The following is an 18,814-nucleotide window of genomic DNA, read 5'->3' as shown; positions in this document are numbered from 1 at the left end:
TCCAAGCAGCACGTTGATGCAACTGCTCAGGCATGAGTTGTGCTGTAATAAGTTAAGATGTGTTTGTGTCTCTCGTCACGGAAATGGAACCGCATAATATTGCGCAACGGTATGCCATTTCTTTTTGTGTTAAATTGGGTGAAAACGCGACGACAACTTACGGTCAGCATCAGAAGGCTTTTGGAGAGGAGGTTATGTCAAGAGCTCAAGTTTTTCATTGGCATAAAATGTTTAGTGAAGGCAGAACGAATGTTGAAGATGAAGACTGCAGTGGACACCCATCAACCTCACAGGCGGATGTCAAATTGGCCAGGATGTGTGAACTCGTACGATTTGTTCGAAGATTATCCATGAAAATGATTGCAGAAGAACTGAACATTAATCGAGAAACAGTTTGTCTAATAATAACTGAAGATTTGTGCAAAAATGGTCCCTAAACATCTCACAACACAACAGCGAGAAACATGGAAAAATGTGGCAGCCGATATGTTAGAGCAAACAGAAATCAATCAAGAATTGTTGAGCCGCATTATCACTGGTGATGAAAGTTGGTTTTCTCAGTACAATCCAAGGACAAAACGCCAAAGTTCGCAATGGTGCTCAAACTGATCACACAGACCAAAAAAAGCTCGCATGTCAAAGTCAAAAGGGAAATTTATGCTTGTATGCTTCTTTGATTCCAAGGGAATTGTTCATAAAGACTAGGTGCCTCCTGGACAAACATTTAACCAATATTACTACAAAGAAATTTTAGGAAGACTTCGTAAAAGAGTTCTTCGTACCCATGCCAACATTGCTGAGAATTGGATTTTGCATCACGATAATGGGCCATCCCATACTGCTTTGTCAGTACAGCTATTTTTAACCTCAAAACAAATTTCAGTACTACCACAGCCACCTTATTCACCAGATATCGCTCCATGCGACATTTTTCTATTTCCAAAAGTCATAACGGCGGTCACGGGACACCATTTTCAAACAACACAAGATGTCCAAAAAGCTGTGACGAGGGTCTTGGAGGATATTACAGAAGATGAGTTCCAGAAATGTTACCATCAATGGCAGAAGCGCTGGAAAAAGTGTGTGCAACCAGAAGGGAACTACTTTGAAGGAGACAACACTAAACTTGAGTAAAACCGTAAGCAACATTTTTTTGCTTCAGTCTCATTACTTTATTGTCGCACCTCGTAAATCCCGGTAGGCAGCAGCACATTCCTCAGATATGCCAATTCACTCTCTATACAGTAAAATTAGATCAGACATCAATATACGTTATAGTTATACTGTCAGAAAAACCTATTTTGTGGTATTCTGAACGAGATACAGAAAATTAAGCTATGGATTTTGCCATATAGTAAACCATTTTATGTGCTGAGATTAAACCACATCATCGCCGATTGTGAGACAGTAGGATTTATTCATATTTCTGACATCTGTTGATCTTATGGTGAGTCACGCTTATCTGTACTGTAGACCCACATTATACATATGTATGAACATTTGCGCAAAACTCTCATTGGTTTCTCCGATGTTCACTCAAATGTGGGGTCGAAGGCGGTGTGCTTTTGGGCCTTGTGGCTCTCAGCGCCTCATTCGTAGTCAATGCCATGTTGGTAGACAGTACGGTACTACTTGAATTTAATCATTTCCGCATACGGCTATTTGGGTTCGGAGTTGGTTGTTTACTGTGGAGGAACCGGCTTTCCCGTGCAGTTGCAACATGAACTCTGTTGAATCTGTTTTAAGTGCTAACAGAAAAGGAAATTACCAGGAATAATTAGCCGCAAAGGAACTAGGGCCTCCCAGACCAGATCCGTTGTCTGAGAAAGTGACGAAATCAAATAAGCATGACAACAAAGCGAAAAGTCGACAATGAAGTGTATAATAAGCATAAGTAGTCTTGTGGGTGCAACGCAAAACTGTCTGATTTTCACCCCAGACGTTAATTCCGTTAATTCGTTAACTAATGCACGTATTAGGAACCTCGAACATTTTTCTAAAAACATAAAAAAAGCACAAAAACTCCCACTTACACAAAAATGCGAGACAGAGAGTAATGAAAGCTTAAATATTATTTCGTTCTTGCCATCAACTATACTTAATTACGTACAAGATAACAAAATTCTACAGAAACAATTTTTTTCAGACAAGTTATGCATATTATCATTACTATTATTATTATTATTGTTAATGACAGAGGTTGAAATCGTAGAAATAGAGGATCTAGAATTAGCCACAGATTAAAGTTAAAGCATAAATAACATTCCTCCATAACGTTTAAGATCTTTGGTGAAAGTATCCACCATACAACTATTTATGTCGGTTTGTACAATTTGTGAGTCTGGAGATGCACCATCAGACTTCTGAAAAATATCAACCACTCTGTCCCAGAGATATCAGGAGCAGCTAAGTACAGGAACATCACACAATCTGTTTAACAGCTCATGCATCAAAGCTGCTGAGAAGAATAATGTACAGAAAGATGTGTACAGGGGGATGTGTTAGATGGTGATCTCTTGGTTTTATGAAAGGTAAAGGCAGCAGAGAAGCAGTTCTGATGTTTCACAACAGTAAGTAGGTTGAAAGCATGTTCATAGGATTTGTCAACCTAGAAAAAGTGCTTGACAATGTAAAATCATGCAAAATGAACTGAAGCATTTAAGATTTGGTGCTCTAGAATGATGAAAATTAGGTGGACTGATAACATTTGGAATGAGGATGTTCTCCATAGAAATGGTGAAGAAAGATACGTATGGAAAACACTGACAGGAAGAAGGGACTGGATGATAGATTATGTGTTAAGACACAAGGGAAAACCTTCCATGGTACATGAGGAAGTTGTAGAGGGAAAAAACTGCAAGAGAAGACAGAAATTTGGAGCACATCCAGAAAATGATTGTTGGCATTGTGTGCAAGTATTACTCTGAGGTGAAGAGATTGGCACAGAGAGGAATTTGCAGCAGGCTACATCAAACCACTCAGAAGACTGATGACCAAAAAAAATCATGTGATCTCGAATTTAGTTGTCCACAAGAACAGTATTATTTGCTGAAGGCACAACTGTTATAAAAAAATTTGAAAAGATAGGTTCTTCAAAAAAAACTGCCACAGAAACCAACTTAGTGGCTGTTCTCAGCAAACCATCTGTTTATAAACAACAATAAAACAGTAGCCCTAAATTTTCACAGTCCACATATTATAAATATTCATTATCCAAGTGGTATGTAGAGTGCAATATACTTGGATCAACAGTTCTGTAGTAAAAGGAATAAGATCCTGAAACTCTGCTTAAATTAACAGGCAGCTCTGAGTAAATATTATACATTTTCATTCACATCCAAAATATGGAATCATATTCTGAGGTAACTCTCCTGCATATCAGGGTACTTTCAGAATGCAAAATTTCAGAATACAAGAGTGCTGAAAGGACTACTAGACACCCATTCAGGGTATTATTAAACATTCCACCATTGTCTGGCTTTTACATCTTCAAAACATTATTGTGCATTGAGGAATATGAAATTAGTAAGGAAACATGAAAAAAATTTCGACTTTCACAATGACTATATAAAACAGCCAGATAACATACTTGTGACACCTATAAGCTATAACAGATGACAAAAAAAGGACACATAATTTGGAATAAAACTGTACAACAAGCTTCCATGTACTATAAAATTCATCAATTATGAAAAATGATAGAGAGATAAGGAAGCATATTTCTGCAGCGTCACTCCATCTACTCAATATGGTGATATTTGATAACATACAGTACACATATAAATATTAATTCACAAATCATAATTTAAATGTGCAATTAATGCATACCTTGTGATTGCATAGATGAATCTATTCAACCAAACACTGGAAAATTTTGGATGTTATAACACCAATATGAAAAGATTAGATGCCACTCACCACATGGTGGAGGCATTGAGTGGCACACAGGTACATTTCATGAGCACTTCTAGATGTTATTTAACTGTCAGACTAAGTCCCTGGTCAAACATAGACAAAACACACACATATTCACACATGCATGACTCACACACAAATGGCCACTGATGTCTTTGCACACTAAGTCCTGACTGCTTAATTGAGTAGGTGGGATAGCAAGGTAGGGCAGGGGAAGATGCTGGTGTTGCCTGTGGGAGCATGCAGGGACTAGATAGTGGACTGCTAGGTGCAGCATTGGTAGGCTGTGCCAGAGTAGAGAAGGAGAAGAGGAGAGAAGAGAAGTAATGAAGGGGAAAGGACCACACAGGTATCTGGTGGGATAGAAGTGGAATGGAATCCAAGCAGTTGGAGGACAGGACCTAATGAAGCCTGAGGCTGGGGAATGTTTACAGGAACAAAGGTAATGCTGCAAGAGTAATTCTCACCTGAGTAATTCATAAAAACTAGTGTTGGTGGGATGATTCAGATGGGACAGGCTGTAAAGCAGTCTTGAAGTCAAGCACATCATTTTTGCACTATTCTTAGCAATGACATGATACAGCTGTCACTCAGACACAGTTTGGCTGAGTTCAATCATGTACACAGACAGCTTGTTAGTGGTCATACACAGTATGTTGCATAGTGATTGCAACCAAGTTGGTAGATCACGTGGCTGCTTTCACAGGTGACCCTGCCCTTGATGGAGTAGAAAATGCTTGTGTCAGGGCTGGTAATGGGAGGGTGTATACAACAGGACTTACATCTAGATCTATTCCAGCAGTATTAGCCATGGTACAAGGGGTTGGGAGCAGAAGGGGAACAGGGATGGACAAGGATATTGCACAGGTTGGATGTGCTGTGGAGAGGATATTTCTCATTCCGTGCCATGACAACAGGTAGTCCAAGTGCTTGTGGAGAATGTGATTCAGTTGGTCCAGTCTTCGGTAGTAATTGGTGATAAAGGCAGCACTCCTTTGAGGCTGCTCAGTTGATATATGATAGTTGATAGGTGACTGGAAAGACAAGATGCAGGAAATCTGTTGCTAGACAAGGTGAGGAGAGTGAGGAATGCCCAGTGAGACTGGGCATATTTGGAGAAGTACTGATTGTCACTACAGATGCAACAACATTGTGTGTTTAGGCTGTACTGAAGGGATTGTTGGTGTGGAATGGGTGGGAGCTGTCAAAGTAGAGGCACTGTTAGATAGGCTTGACATGAATGGGAGTACTGATGCAGTCATCCCTGAGGTAGGGTCAACATCAAAGAAGGTGGCTTGTTGGGCTGAGGACAATCAGGTGATACAAATGGGGAGATGGAGCTGACATTCTGGATGTGAATAGGATGTTCTCACCCTCAATCCACATGCTGAAGATGTCATTAATGAATTTGGAGGAGTTTGAGATTCTGGATGGCTAGAAAGGATATATCTAAATGGTCCATAAATAGGTTGTCACAGGATGGTGTGGTGTGGATCCCCATTTCTGTACCACAGAGTTTTTGTAGGTGAAGTCTTCAAATGAGAAATAATATTTTGGGTAAGGATATAGTTGGTCATGGTGACCAGAAAGGAGGTTATATGCTTAGAGTCAGTCAAGTATTGGAAAATGTTATGTTCAGTAGCAACAGTGCCATGGACATTAGGGATGTTGGTGCAGAGGGCAATGGTATTAATAGTGAAGTGCAGTGGCTAGGGGGTAAATGATGAGGAACTGAGAAGAATTGGTAGAGGATTTAGGCAGGTCATTGTCCTCTTAACTGCCTCTATCCTCTTCCCTGCTTCTACTTCAGCTTACACACACCTTCTGCCTGGTAGCACACCTGCATAGTCCTTTCCCCTTCTCTACTTCTGTCCTCTCCTCTGTGTCCCCTCCCCCTTTAAGCACAACGTCTCAATCCTGCTAGCCACCTGTCCTATTCCCACCACATCTCTACATGCTCCCACAGGCAGCACTAGCCTCTCCCCCATCCCTATCCGGCTACCTCTCACCATTCCCACATCATGCCTCTTCTGTATTATCACTACCTGCCCCGACTGAGAATGCCACTCACCTCAAATGCAGTCAGGCCCTAATGCTATGATATGACACTGGCCAAGTATGTATTAGTTATGCATGTGTGAACATTTGTGTGTTTTGTCTGTATTTCACAAAGGATATAATCTACTTTAATTAGATAGACAAAAAAAATCTCCTCACCAAGTGGTGGCAGAACACAAACACAAAAGAAGGTTGTAATTGGGCAAGCTTTCAGAGCCAGTGGCTCCTTCTTCAGGCAGAAGGGTTGAAAGGGAAGGAAGAGGGGTGAAGGAAAAGAACTGGAGAGGTCTAGGAAAAGGAGCAGATTTTGTGAAACTCACCCAGAACTGTGGATCAGGTCAGATTTACCACGCGGGATGAGAAGGAAAGACTGATTAGGATATAGTCTGACAGCTAAATAATGTCTAGCAGTTTTTATTCAATGGGCCTCTCTGTCAGCCATTGTCTCCTCTATGTGGTGAGAAGCAAACTATCCTTTTAATCCAGAATGAGATTTTCACTCTGCAGCGGAGTGTGCGCTGATATGAAACTTCCTGGCAGATTAAAACTGTGTGCCGACCGAGACTCAAACTTGGGACCTTTGCCTTTCGCGGGCAAGTGCTCTACCATCTGAGCTACCAAAGCATGACTCACGCCCGGTCCTCGCAGCTTCACTTCTGCCAGTATCTCGTCTCCTACCTTCCAAAACTTTACAGAAGTTCTCCTGCGAACCTTGCAGAACTAGCACTCCTGAAAGAAAGGATACTGCAGAGACATGGCTTAGCCACAGCCTGGGGGATGTTTCCACAATGAGATTTTCACTCTGCAGCGGAGTGTGCGCTGATATGAAACTTCCTGGCAGATTAAAACTGTGTGCCGACCGAGACTCAAACTTGGGACCTTTGCCTTTCGCGGGCAAGTGCTCTACCATCTGAGCTACCGAAGCACGACTCACGCCTGGTCCTCACAGCTTCACTTCTGCAAGGTTCGCAGGAGAACTTCTGTAAAGTTTGGAAGGTAGGAGACAAGATACTGGCAGAAGTGAAGCTGTGAGGACCGGACGTGAGTCGTGCTTCAGTAGCTCAGATGGTAGAGCACTTGCCCGCGAAAGGCAAAGGTCCCGAGTTCGAGTCTCAGTCGGGCACACAGTTTTAATCTGCCAGGAAGTATCCTTTTAATATTTTTGTTGAATCTCATAAATTATATTCTGTAAAACAGAGTGTGCAACTGTAAGTAAGAACAATAAAATTTTATGTTTTAGGCAGCCAGAATACATTGTACAGTACATAATGCATTGTACAGATAATAAATAAAACAAATAGCTACATATGAAAATTTGACATATTGGTATTGACTGTGGCATTACAAATGTCTTTGATGATGTGAATCACTAGCTCAACTTATGAATTTAAAATGTTGTGAGATTAACACAGCTCTCTTACTTGTATGGAGTCTTGCCATTATAACAGAAAGCAGGGAGAAACTGAAAATTCATTCTGAAAAATAATTTTGATTTGTCACTGTGTTTCTGTCTTATATTATTGTGGGATAGTCAGGTACCAGTGAGAAGCAAGCAGTTCTTTCATAAACATTCTGCTGTGATTAAAAGTGCTGGTTACAGCTTACTGCTTTAGTATTAGCTACTTATACAAAATTAGTTGCCAATATGATCGAATAACTTCTGGAATGAAAATTATAGCTCCAAAAACTGTTATTAAACCATAGGAGAGTTAAGTAATGAGCAACATCTCAAGTACATCACTTAGTGAACCTGGTCAGATTTGGCATTGACTGAAATTAATTCATGCTCTTTAACATCAAATTTTCATCTCTGTCTTCTTTTTCTAGACTGATTGACTCTTTGTGTGAATTTATGGCATGAAAACCACTAGTAAGTATACTTTCTGACATGAGAGTGTAACCGAGCGAGGTGGCACAGTGGTTAGACACTGGACTCGCATTCGGGAGGACGACGGTTCGATCCCGCGTCCGGCCATCCTGATTTAGGTTTTCTGTGATTTCCTTAAATCACTCCAGGCCAATGCCGGGATGGTTTCTCTGAAAGGGCATGGCCGACTTCCTTCCCCATCCTTCCCTAATCCAATGAGACCGATGACCACGCTTTCTGGTCTCCTTTCCCAAACCAACCAACCAACCATGAGATTGTAAATATTTCTAGGATCCCTTCCAATGCCATATACAGCATTAGGAATATGTTGTTGTTGTTGTGGTCTTCAGTCCTGAGACCTGTCTGATGCAGCTCTCCATGCTACTCTATCCTGTGCAAGCCTCTTCATCTCCCAGTACCTACGGCAGCCTGCATCCTTCTGAATCTGCTTAGTGTATTCATCTCTTGGTCTCCCTCTACGATTTTTACCCTCCACGCTACCCTCCAATACTAAATTGATGATCCTTTGATGCCTTAGAACATGTCCTACCAACCGATCCCTTCTTCTTGTCAAGTTGTGCCACAAATTTCTCTTCTCCCCAATCCTATTCAATACCTCCTCGTTAGTTATGTGGTCTACCCATCTAATCTTCAGCATTCTTCTGTAGCACCACATTTTGAAAGCTTCTATTCTCTTCTTGTCTAAACTATTTAGCGTCCATGTTTCACTTCCATACATGGCTACACTTCATACAAATACTTTCAGAAACGACTTCCTGACACTTAAATCAATAATCGATGTTAACAAATTTCTCTTCTTCAGAAATGCTTTCCTTGCCATTGCCAGTCTACATTTTATATCCTCTCTACTTTGACCATCATCAGTTATTTTGCTCCCCAAATAGCAAAACTCCTTTACTACTTTAATTGTCTCATTTCCTAATCTAATTCCCTCAGCATCACCCGACTTAATTTGACTACATTCCATTATCCTCGTTTTGCTTTTGTTGATGTTCATCTTATACCCTCCTTTCAAGACACTGTCCATTCCGTTCAACTGCTCTTCCAAGTCCTATGCTGTCTCTGACAGAATTACAATGTCATCGGCATACCTCAAAGTTTTTATTTCTTCTCCATGGATTTTAATATCTACTCCAAACTTTTCTTTTGTTTCCTTTAATGCTTGCTCAATATACAGATTGAACAGCAATGGGGAGAGGCTACAAACCTGTCTCACTCCCTTCCCAACCACTGCTTCCCTTTCATGTCCCTCGACTCTTGTAACTGCCATCTGGTTTCTGTACAAATTGTAAATAGCCTTTCGCACCCTGTATTTTACTCCTGCCACCTTTAGAATTTGAAAGAGAGTATTCCAGTCAACATTGTCAAAAGCTTTCTCTAAGTCTACAAATGTAGAAACGTAGGTTTGCCTTTCCTTAATCTTTCTTCTAAGATAAGTCGTAGGGTCAGTATTGCCTCACGTGTTCCAACATTTCTATGGAATCCAAACTGATCTTCCCCGAGGTCGACTTCTATCAGTTTTTCCATTCATCCGTAAAGAATTCGCTTTAGTATTTTGCAGCTGTGACTTATTAAACTGATAGTTTGGTAATTTTCACATCTGTCAACACCTGCTTTCTTTGGGATTGGAATTATTATATTCTTCTTGAAGTCTGATGGAATTTTGCCTGTCTCATACATCTTGCTCACCAGATGGTAGAGTTTTGTCAGGATTGTCTTTCCCAAGGCTGTCAGTAGTTCTAATGGAATGTTGTCTACTCCCGGGGCCTTGTTTCGACTTAGGTCTTTCAGTGCTCTGTTAAACTCTTCATGCAGTATCTTATCTCCTATTTCATCTTCATCTACCTCCTCTTCCATTTCCATAATATTGTCCTCAAGAACATCGCCCCTATATAGACCCTGTATATACTCCTTCCACCTTTCTGCTTTCCCTTCTTTGCTTAGAACTGGGTTTCCATCTGAGCTCTTGATATTCATACAAGTGGTTCTCTTTTCTCCAAAGATCATTAGGAATATACAGGTAGCAAATCAATAAAACAGTCTAAGATCTGACTTTTTTACAGAAAATAACTATTCGACAGTTCTGAAAATGCTAGAAGCAGAAACAATTCTAAATTGGATCATTCATTTTCATAGAAGCATAGAAGCACACAAGAACATCAGCATTCATGAAGAAAAAAATTCTAAAAGAGGACAATGAAACACTAACAGACCTGTGTTCTCATCTGAGTCTATTTTATGTATCTGCATCATCGTTTGCATGAAATCCATCCTCTTGAAATTGTTCTCATCCCGATAGGAAACAACATGTTTCACTGCTCTATAAAAGAAGTCTGACACTTCAGCATCAACTATCCTGTGGGCAAAATGATTGATGAAATTGCAGTAGTCGAGGTTCAATGATAAATATGTCAGAACATTAAGGAAATTGTTTCTGCACTGAATTTATTGTTATTATTATTATATACATCTGTGAATGTTGCACATATATCACGAGAGGTGTAGGTGAATTTAATAAATAGTTCAAACAATGGAAAAGCCAGGTTGGCATGTCAATAATAGAAAGGAAAGGATAGATTGCTACTCACTGTAAAGATGACACATTGACTTGCAGACAGGCACAATGAAAGGATGGTTACACATTTAGCTTTTGACCAAAGCCTTCTTCAGTAAAGAAAACACACACACCTTCATTTACACAAGCAAGCATGCCTCACACACACATGACCACCATCTCTGGCAGCTCAGACTGGAGCTCCTGGAGATGGCAGCCATGTATGCATGAAGTGTCCTTGCTTGTGTGAATGAACGTCTGTGTGTTTTCTTTACTGAAGAAGGTTTTGGTCAAAAATTAAATGTGTAACAGTCCTTTCATTGAGCCTGTCTGCAACTCAGTGTGCCATCTTTACAGTGAGTAGCAATCTATCCTTTCCCTTATTGTGAAAAGAATAGCTGCCACTCACCATATAGCGGAGATACTGAGTCACAGATAGGCACAAAAAGAAGACTGTTACAAATATAGCTTTCAGCCAATAAGACCTTTGTCAAAATTAGATGACAGATACACACATACACACTCATGCAAATGCAACTCACACACACATAACTGCAGTCTCAGGCAACTGAGGCCACACTCAGTTGCCTCAGTTGCCTGAGACTGCAGTCATGTGTGTGTGAATAGCATTTGCATCAGTGTGTATGTGTGTGTTTGTCATCTAATTTTGACAGAGGCCTTACTGCCCAATAGCTACATTTGTGACAGTCTTTTTGTTGGGCATATCTGCGACTCAGCATCTCTGCTATATGGTGAGTGGCAACTTTTATTTTCACAATATTGTTACATTCCATCCTGGTTTTTCCATTGTTTGATGTTCTTTCCCTTTTATTGTTAATAAATAATTCAGTGTGTTTCAACATCTGGAAACAGTCTCTGTAAACATGAAATAGTGTTTAATGTTTTGTTATTTTGTTATTGCACATTTATCACAGATACAGTGTGTTTTTCATTTTGAAATGAAAACGTTTGAAATGAAAAATGGCTACAGTAAGTGGCCTCATTATCAGTAATGTCATAAAAAATCAAACACATAGGTGTGACCTTAATTCTAAACGTGACCAACAGTGGCTCAAGTAACTGCTGTTACTGTATCATGTACAGGGGAGAAATCATAAACTATGGTATGTCTGCACTGTGCACGGTGTTGTTGCATTCATGCTCAGCACTCTGATTATAAAACAAATAACAAAGTTAGCTATCATTGGCTGGAATGTGGTAAAGGAATTGGACAAATGGCTATGTGAGCTTCTCTAGTGTTCCAAGATTACTTTAGGAAATAGCACTCTTCATACATCCTACAATAAGTTTATTCAGTGGGATAAATTTGGAAGAGTTTGCAGGTCAGATAATGCCTATTCCATTAAATGTGGAAAAGTCCAAGGTATTAAACAAGAAAGTAAAATTACTAGGTTTCAGGGAGGGTGGGCTTCATCTTACATGAACTACAGTGAATCTGATGAAGTGTAAAATGCTTGCACTGTGCAATTGACTGTTCCATATCTGTACTAGCCAGGGTTGATTATTACTTACGCTAAATAATTCCAGGGATATCTTTGCTGGATATGGCATGCCACATTGTCAGTTTTGAGGAATGGTGTGGTCACACTTGATAAATTGAGTTTCAACTGTGATCCACATGCTGCCTACATCAAATCCATCACTACCAGTCATGGTATTTTCCTTGTTGCACAGCACAAATGGATATGGCATGGACATTCAAAACTTTACAGATACCACAAGGTGTCAGGTGTTCTGCAAATGTGTATATAATGTATAATAAACTCTTTTAATTGAGTCTGACTTTCCACTTTTTAAATAGACATTGTTGGATCATATTGAACTGCCACACTAACAGGTGACAATTTCCACCTGTCGATATTTTTGGCTTATCTGGCTTTGTCTAAATCTTTACATCATTCTAGTGTTGCTCAGCCACTCACTACCGCGCTTTATCTCTGAAATTTTTGTCAGTCACATGGATTGAATTTATTACTCAATGGGCTGCTTTAATCATGCCATTGTAAGCACTACACAGGGATGTTATTGCTTCATCATTTCCACTTTAGTAGCTGGTAAATATTTCTACAAAACCAGCCTTTCCATTTCTAGAAACTGCACTTAGAAGTATTTGTTAATCTTGTCAACATAACTGTGCTTGGTAGAATTTATCTATTTTAATATATCAATAAACTGAAGGGTTCAGCTTAGGAAAGTGCTAACCCTCAATTAACTTATGACAGATCTGATCACCTCATCTGTAGTATACTTGAATGCACCACATGCTGATAAGAAGTAATTCCACATGTACTGATAGATAGAACTGTCTTCTGCATAAAACTGTTTTATCTTATTGCATTTTAATTTTTTCTTTGTATTTATTCCAACACGTAACATGCAACAACTCAAAATCCACTCCTGTGGATTAGTATTTTCCTTCAACAACCCGTTCAGTTATCAGTTTCCTTGTAGATTGGTATGGAAATTAATTTTTTTATACTTATGTGGTAATTTATTTTGTATATTAATAGATACATACAGTGTGTAAATATATGTATAGACAAACAAGAAATGGAACATCTACTTACCAGTCACTAAAGGAGGAACAACTGGTGTAGAGCTGAAATACATGAAAATATAGAAAAAGTACTTTCAGCTGTATGATAAATATGTATGTCTCTCAGCCCTGCAATTGCTGTTCTTACCTTGGCTCCACTTCTAATATTCTTAGTATTCTTTTTCCACTTCCATATTGAATAGAAAAAGTACCACCATATGACTCTAGCAGTGTAAGCAACAAAAATTTCAATTCAGTAATGTAACGCATGAAAATATCTATCCACAGTTTTTTTTTCTTTTTTTTAAAAAAAAAAGTAGAGTATATCTATTTTCCAACTTCTGATGGCAGACACATATTCCAGGTGGACGGAGAATAAATTACAAAACTGAGTGTAGAGAGACATTTTCTATTTATGGTGTTGAGAGGAACTGATAGTGAATGGATTACTGTTGTGGATAATAAGAGAAGAAATATACAAGATTCCATGGAAAGAGTAGAGGAACAACTGCTAATCTTCAGTATTGCACTGAGTGCAATGTTATATACTGTGTTCTGAGTCTGCTTTTAATGAATATTCTTCATTAACAATTATGGAGGTGAATGGCAATCACATTCACCAAAAGTGCTGCAAATTAACTCTGATGTGAAACTTCCTGGCAGATTAAAACTGTGTGGTAGACCGAGACTCGAACTCGGGACCTTTGCCTTTCGCGGGCAAGTGCTCTACCAACTGAGCTATCCAAGCATGACTCACGGCCTGTTCTCACAGCTTTAATTCTGCTAAAGTACCTCATCTCCTACCTTCCAAACTTCACAGAAGCTCTCCTGCGAACCATGCAGAACTGCTAAGCCATGTCTCCGCAATATCCTTTCTTCCAGGAGTGCCACCTAACATCCCCAGTGCCCATGGACTTGCCGCTATTGAACATCACTTTTCACAACACCCCAGCAACTACAGACCTATAATCTCTTTTCTTATCACCATGACCAACTATATCATCACCCACAATTCCTCCTCCTTTGAGGGAGTCCCTTAAATTTTTGATACAGCAATGGGAATTTGCATGTCACCATCCTATGCCTAACCATCCAGAAACCCAAACCAATCACCTAGTTCACAATTATTAATGACATTTTCATGTTCTGAACTGAGGATCAAAACATGGTATCCCCATTCCTCCAGATCCTCAACATCTTCTCCTCCATTTACTTCACCTGGGCCTCTTCAGCCCAACAAGCAACCTTTCTCGATATTGACCTCCACCTCAAGTATGGCAACACCAGTATCTCTGTCCACATCAAACCTGTCAGCCACCATTAATACCTCTACTTCAACAGCTGTCACCCTTCCCACACCAAGAAGTCCCTTCCATGCAACTTAGCCACCAATGGTTGTCACATCTGTAGTGACAAGCCATCTCTCTCCAAAAATAGTGAATTTATTCTCCACTCCTTGTCAAGAAACAGATCTCTTGTGCCTTGTCCCTCCAGTCACTTATCACCGCCACACAGTCACTGCACATCCACAAAGGAGCACCACTCTTGTGACTCTGTGGCACTACCAACTGGAGCCACAGAATCACATTCTCCACCAGGGTTTCAACTACCTCTTGTCATTCCCTCAAATGAGAAAAATCCTATCCAGTTATCCCCACCTCTTCCACAGTGTAATTCTAGTGCCCATCCAACTTACACAAAATCCTTGTCTTTCCCTGTTCCACCTCTGCTCCAAAACCATTGAAAATTTCATAATCATGTGGACAAACACATACCAATGACACAGCTAATCATCAATTATGTGCACAAAGTTGAGCTATTATGATGACACATAATACCTCAACTGACACCTTTCCATGTGGCTCACATTCCCACAACAAACCTAGACACAAGACCTGTTCTTGAGATCCACCCACTACCACCTGCTCCAGTCCTGTCACAGGCCTCTCTTACCCCATCAAAGGCATGGCCACCTATGCAAACAACCATGCAATCTACAGTTTAGCTGCAAGTAGGATACTGCATTCTACATGGGCACTGCAACTAACAATGTGAGTGGTCACCACCAAGCTGTGGCCAGGAGATAGCTGGACCAACCAATTGCTGAGCATGCCACACAACACAGTTTGCTTGATTTCAATGGCTATACTCTAGCCTTTCTGAAATACACAAGTGGATGCTCTTTCGGCAATATATTTCTTTGCCATATATTCCTTGGCCTCAACCTTCACCAATACCAGTCCACCATCTGGCTACCCCATTCCCTGCTCCCATTCATGCCTTCTACCCCGCCAGCACACCTCACTATCCCTTTCACATTTCTGTCCTCTTCCCTCTACTCACCCCCCACCCCCCAGAGTAAAGTGCACAGTGTCCTGGTGTTGCATCCACCAGTCCACTGTCTGGTAACAACCATGTTCTGTTCATTCCCAGAGGCATCACTGACACCTTCCCCCACCCCTAACCTGCACCTCTCCTCCTCCTTGCCCCATACCTTTTCTGTACTACCACTAACCTCCCCAGCACAGATTGTTGCTCTCCTCAGACACAGCCAGATTTCAGCTTCAATGCATGGAGATGACAGTAGTCATTTGTGTGCAAGTTGAGCTTGTGGGAATGTCTGTGAGTTTTGTTGTCTACATTGGCTATTTGAATAATATTTGCAGTCTATTTCACTGTACTTGCTTGCGACTCAGTGGCTCCTCTAAGTGATGAGCAACATCTATCCTTTCATTTTGTTGCTAAATTTTTTTAAAAAAGCTTATACATGAAGTTTAATTGTCAACTGTACAACATATTCTTTACATTGGTAAGGGTAGGTTTAGTAACAGTAAGATCATGGTAATGAGAATATGAGAGTGTCTATAGATATGATATTCACTGTGAGGAACAAGGAATCAGTTGGACCTTATAGAAGACAAGGAAAAAAGTATACCATAGGTATCACATCACTGGTCCTGGTTTATAATGACATAGATGATTTTGATGGGAGCATAATAACCATTGACACAAAACATTTTGAACACACTGACAGTCATTATGTACTTCTGTTCATTCCCAGAGGCATCACTGACACCTTCCCCCACCCCTAACCTGCACCTTAGGATAAGGCTTCTAAGTAAATATGTCTATTGATCACGGAAATCCTTCAATCTAGTCATTACTGCAGTTCATAATCATACTGTCGTAAACTTTGTCTACAGGGGTGACTATCAAGCTCTTTCCAGGTTGCAAATTTCAAAATGTGGTATGGGCAAATTATTAGTGCCCCTGAAAATTTCTCAAGCAAAATAAGATTAGACATGTCTGGTCATTAGGAATTATTGATCAGATACTACAAGCTGGATAAAATTAGTTCCTGCTGCGACCCAGCCTACACTCACTGTATCCATCCTCCCTCTCTTCCTCTGTACTCCCTCGCATTCTCCGCCAATCTGCCATTGGTTATCATCCTCCTGATTCCAAGCCATAGTCTGTTATATGTCCCTTGCACAACCCTCTATCCTTTTGATGTTCTGTCTTCTTTGGTCTAAACAGCCAGTAATGTTAGGAACAACATTACTGCTGAAATAATAAATGGTGTGTGTGTGTGTGAGAGAGTGTATGTGTGTGGGTGGGTGGGTGTATGTGTGTGGGTGGGTGAGTGTGTGTATTTTATACTGAGTTCCAGTTCCCTCAGCAAGATCTTATTTCACTCACCTGAATCCGAGAATTTCAGCAAGCTTTGGTGCTTTAACAACTACAAAATGCTTTAGATCTTTCCATAAATTTGGCACTACTATGTTTTGAGCCATATTCCAAAAATCAGCCTCCGGGTCTCTGAAAGCATTTCCTTTAAGACCAAAGACACTTGATGCAATGATATCCGTTGCAAACTGAAGTGAAAACTGCTTAATATCCACACCATCTATAGGGAAAACCAATGACAATGATTAAAAAGCTTGAACTACCTCTTAATAAAAAATATATTAGTGGTAATTACTTTTATTCCATCATTATGCTGAATTTTCAAATAAATTTAACTGTCAATGTAGTGCTCTGTGGAACACAAATTTTAGAATAAGTTTTTCATCTACACTAAGCTTTTCATGTACACTACAAGAATCTGCTTCATCATTAAGTAAATCTGGCTGATAGAATTTCTCATCAGAGATGATACAACAGTTTAACACAAATAAATATATATAAGAATTTCTTTCTCATGTTTTACATGTAGGACTCTGCTTAATTAATACAGATACCTCTCAATCTGGGGCCTGGGCACCTGCCCTGCCTTCACAATCAGTAATTCATTCATCATTTTCTATAGATCCCATAAAGAAGAAGAACCTTCAGGAATATGGAATGAGTCAAGATATACATTAACATGAAACAAATACATCATAGAAACTTAACCTCTATATTGTACTATCACTATACTATTTAATACTGTTCAAACTCATGCCATCAAAATTTAATCAAGTAAATTAGTAATAAAACTGTTACTTTTAAAAGAAACTGCTGCCTCAGCCTTTTTGCATAGTTGCTGTTTATCTGTTATTAGTAAGTTAACATTTACTTAATTGCAATAATATTTTTAAAAGAAAATATTTTTACATTTATGTACACTGAGCCCTATTTATAGTTCATTATTACCTGTCATACAACTTTATAATGAATATCGGTATTTGCCATGTGATAACAGATATTTTAAATACCTGAGTCTGGATATTCAGACAATTTGTAGAAAGTGTGTCTAAAGAGATATTCTTTTGAATTGGTTTGTAATCCCAATTTTTTGCTTTATATTAGGTGGGAATATCTTACCACCAGAGTACATAACTCCATTCCAAACTCTCAACAGGGAAGCAAGTTTTGGTATCTGGCAGTGATTTGGATTTCCCACCCAGCTTTGGCATCAATACACAGGAAAGGCCAGAGATACTGTGGCTTCATACCACAAACACAGCTAGCCTCTGTAGAGGTTCCCACTGCCATCTCAAGCATGTAATGTAACAGTGTCTATCAACATCACTGCCGCACGCATATATGGCTGTTCCCAGTTTTCTCTGAAGCCTTCGTTATACGCTGTTGAGAGTAGAGTGACTGACCTTGGCTGTGTTTATGTTTTTCAGTTCAGATCACTCCTTGGACTGTTTGCAAATGCTTATGACAATTTTTCCTACTATCTGGACCTTGCTTCTGGCTAGCTGTTCACTTCATTAATGGTGCCATCATTGCCCAGATGAACCACCTGTTTGTTTCAGCTGTCTCTGCATCACCACCAGTGTGAGTGATCATAATCTGTGTTCAACCCATATTGTATAAGGTAGCTGCACATTTGCAACTTTATGTAAACACAGGGCTCTAAAACATACAAAAGATGAACAACACAAAGTGGATCAAATAATAAACATTTATTAAGTTTATTTGAAGTAATACTCAGCTTCGAGCATTAATAGATGCATGACTGGACATGCTGACTTGCCTAACACAATGAAGATAGCCATCTAATCTATAAATATTTAGCTGAACTGCCATTTTTGAGAGTACTGTGTTCTGTCTCTGACAAATAACTTCACTAGGCACTTGGTGTTGAACAGTCTGTTGAACACTCATAAACAGCAGCTTGTTGCTTGGTGGTGAACGAAGAATCATCAGCTGATGTAGACTAGAAATGTATAACAGTAGCCACTCAGACGTGAACTTGGTGTGAACTGAGTCAGATGTGAACTGCAACTGATCTTGATGTGTAAATTCTATGAGAGTCACCATGTTTTGGTTTTGCTTACACACTACGATCAGCAGAATAATCTTGCATTTTGACAAGGAAAACCATTTCAGATATCAGTGTCCATTGGGG

The 18,814-nt window shown here is 39.7% G+C and overlaps 1 protein-coding gene across 1 annotated transcript in view; it reads right to left on the bottom strand.

Moving 5' to 3' along the window:
• Nucleotides 1-18,814, bottom strand: part of LOC124620120 (probable cytochrome P450 6a13) — a 72,209-nt gene that overhangs the window by 41,352 nt on the left and 12,043 nt on the right. The window contains exons 5-6 of the mRNA XM_047146791.1: nt 16,672-16,879; nt 10,075-10,217 (exon numbers count right to left, since the gene is read on the bottom strand). Of these exons, the coding sequence (XP_047002747.1) occupies nt 10,075-10,217; nt 16,672-16,879 (351 nt within the window). The remainder of the gene's footprint in view (nt 1-10,074; nt 10,218-16,671; nt 16,880-18,814) is intronic.

Source organism: Schistocerca americana, chromosome 6, assembly GCF_021461395.2.
Source record: "Schistocerca americana isolate TAMUIC-IGC-003095 chromosome 6, iqSchAmer2.1, whole genome shotgun sequence".
Classification (NCBI taxonomy): Eukaryota; Metazoa; Arthropoda; class Insecta; order Orthoptera; family Acrididae; genus Schistocerca; species Schistocerca americana.
Note: the sequence above shows the minus strand (reverse complement) of the source record. Positions and strands in the feature narration are given on the sequence as shown.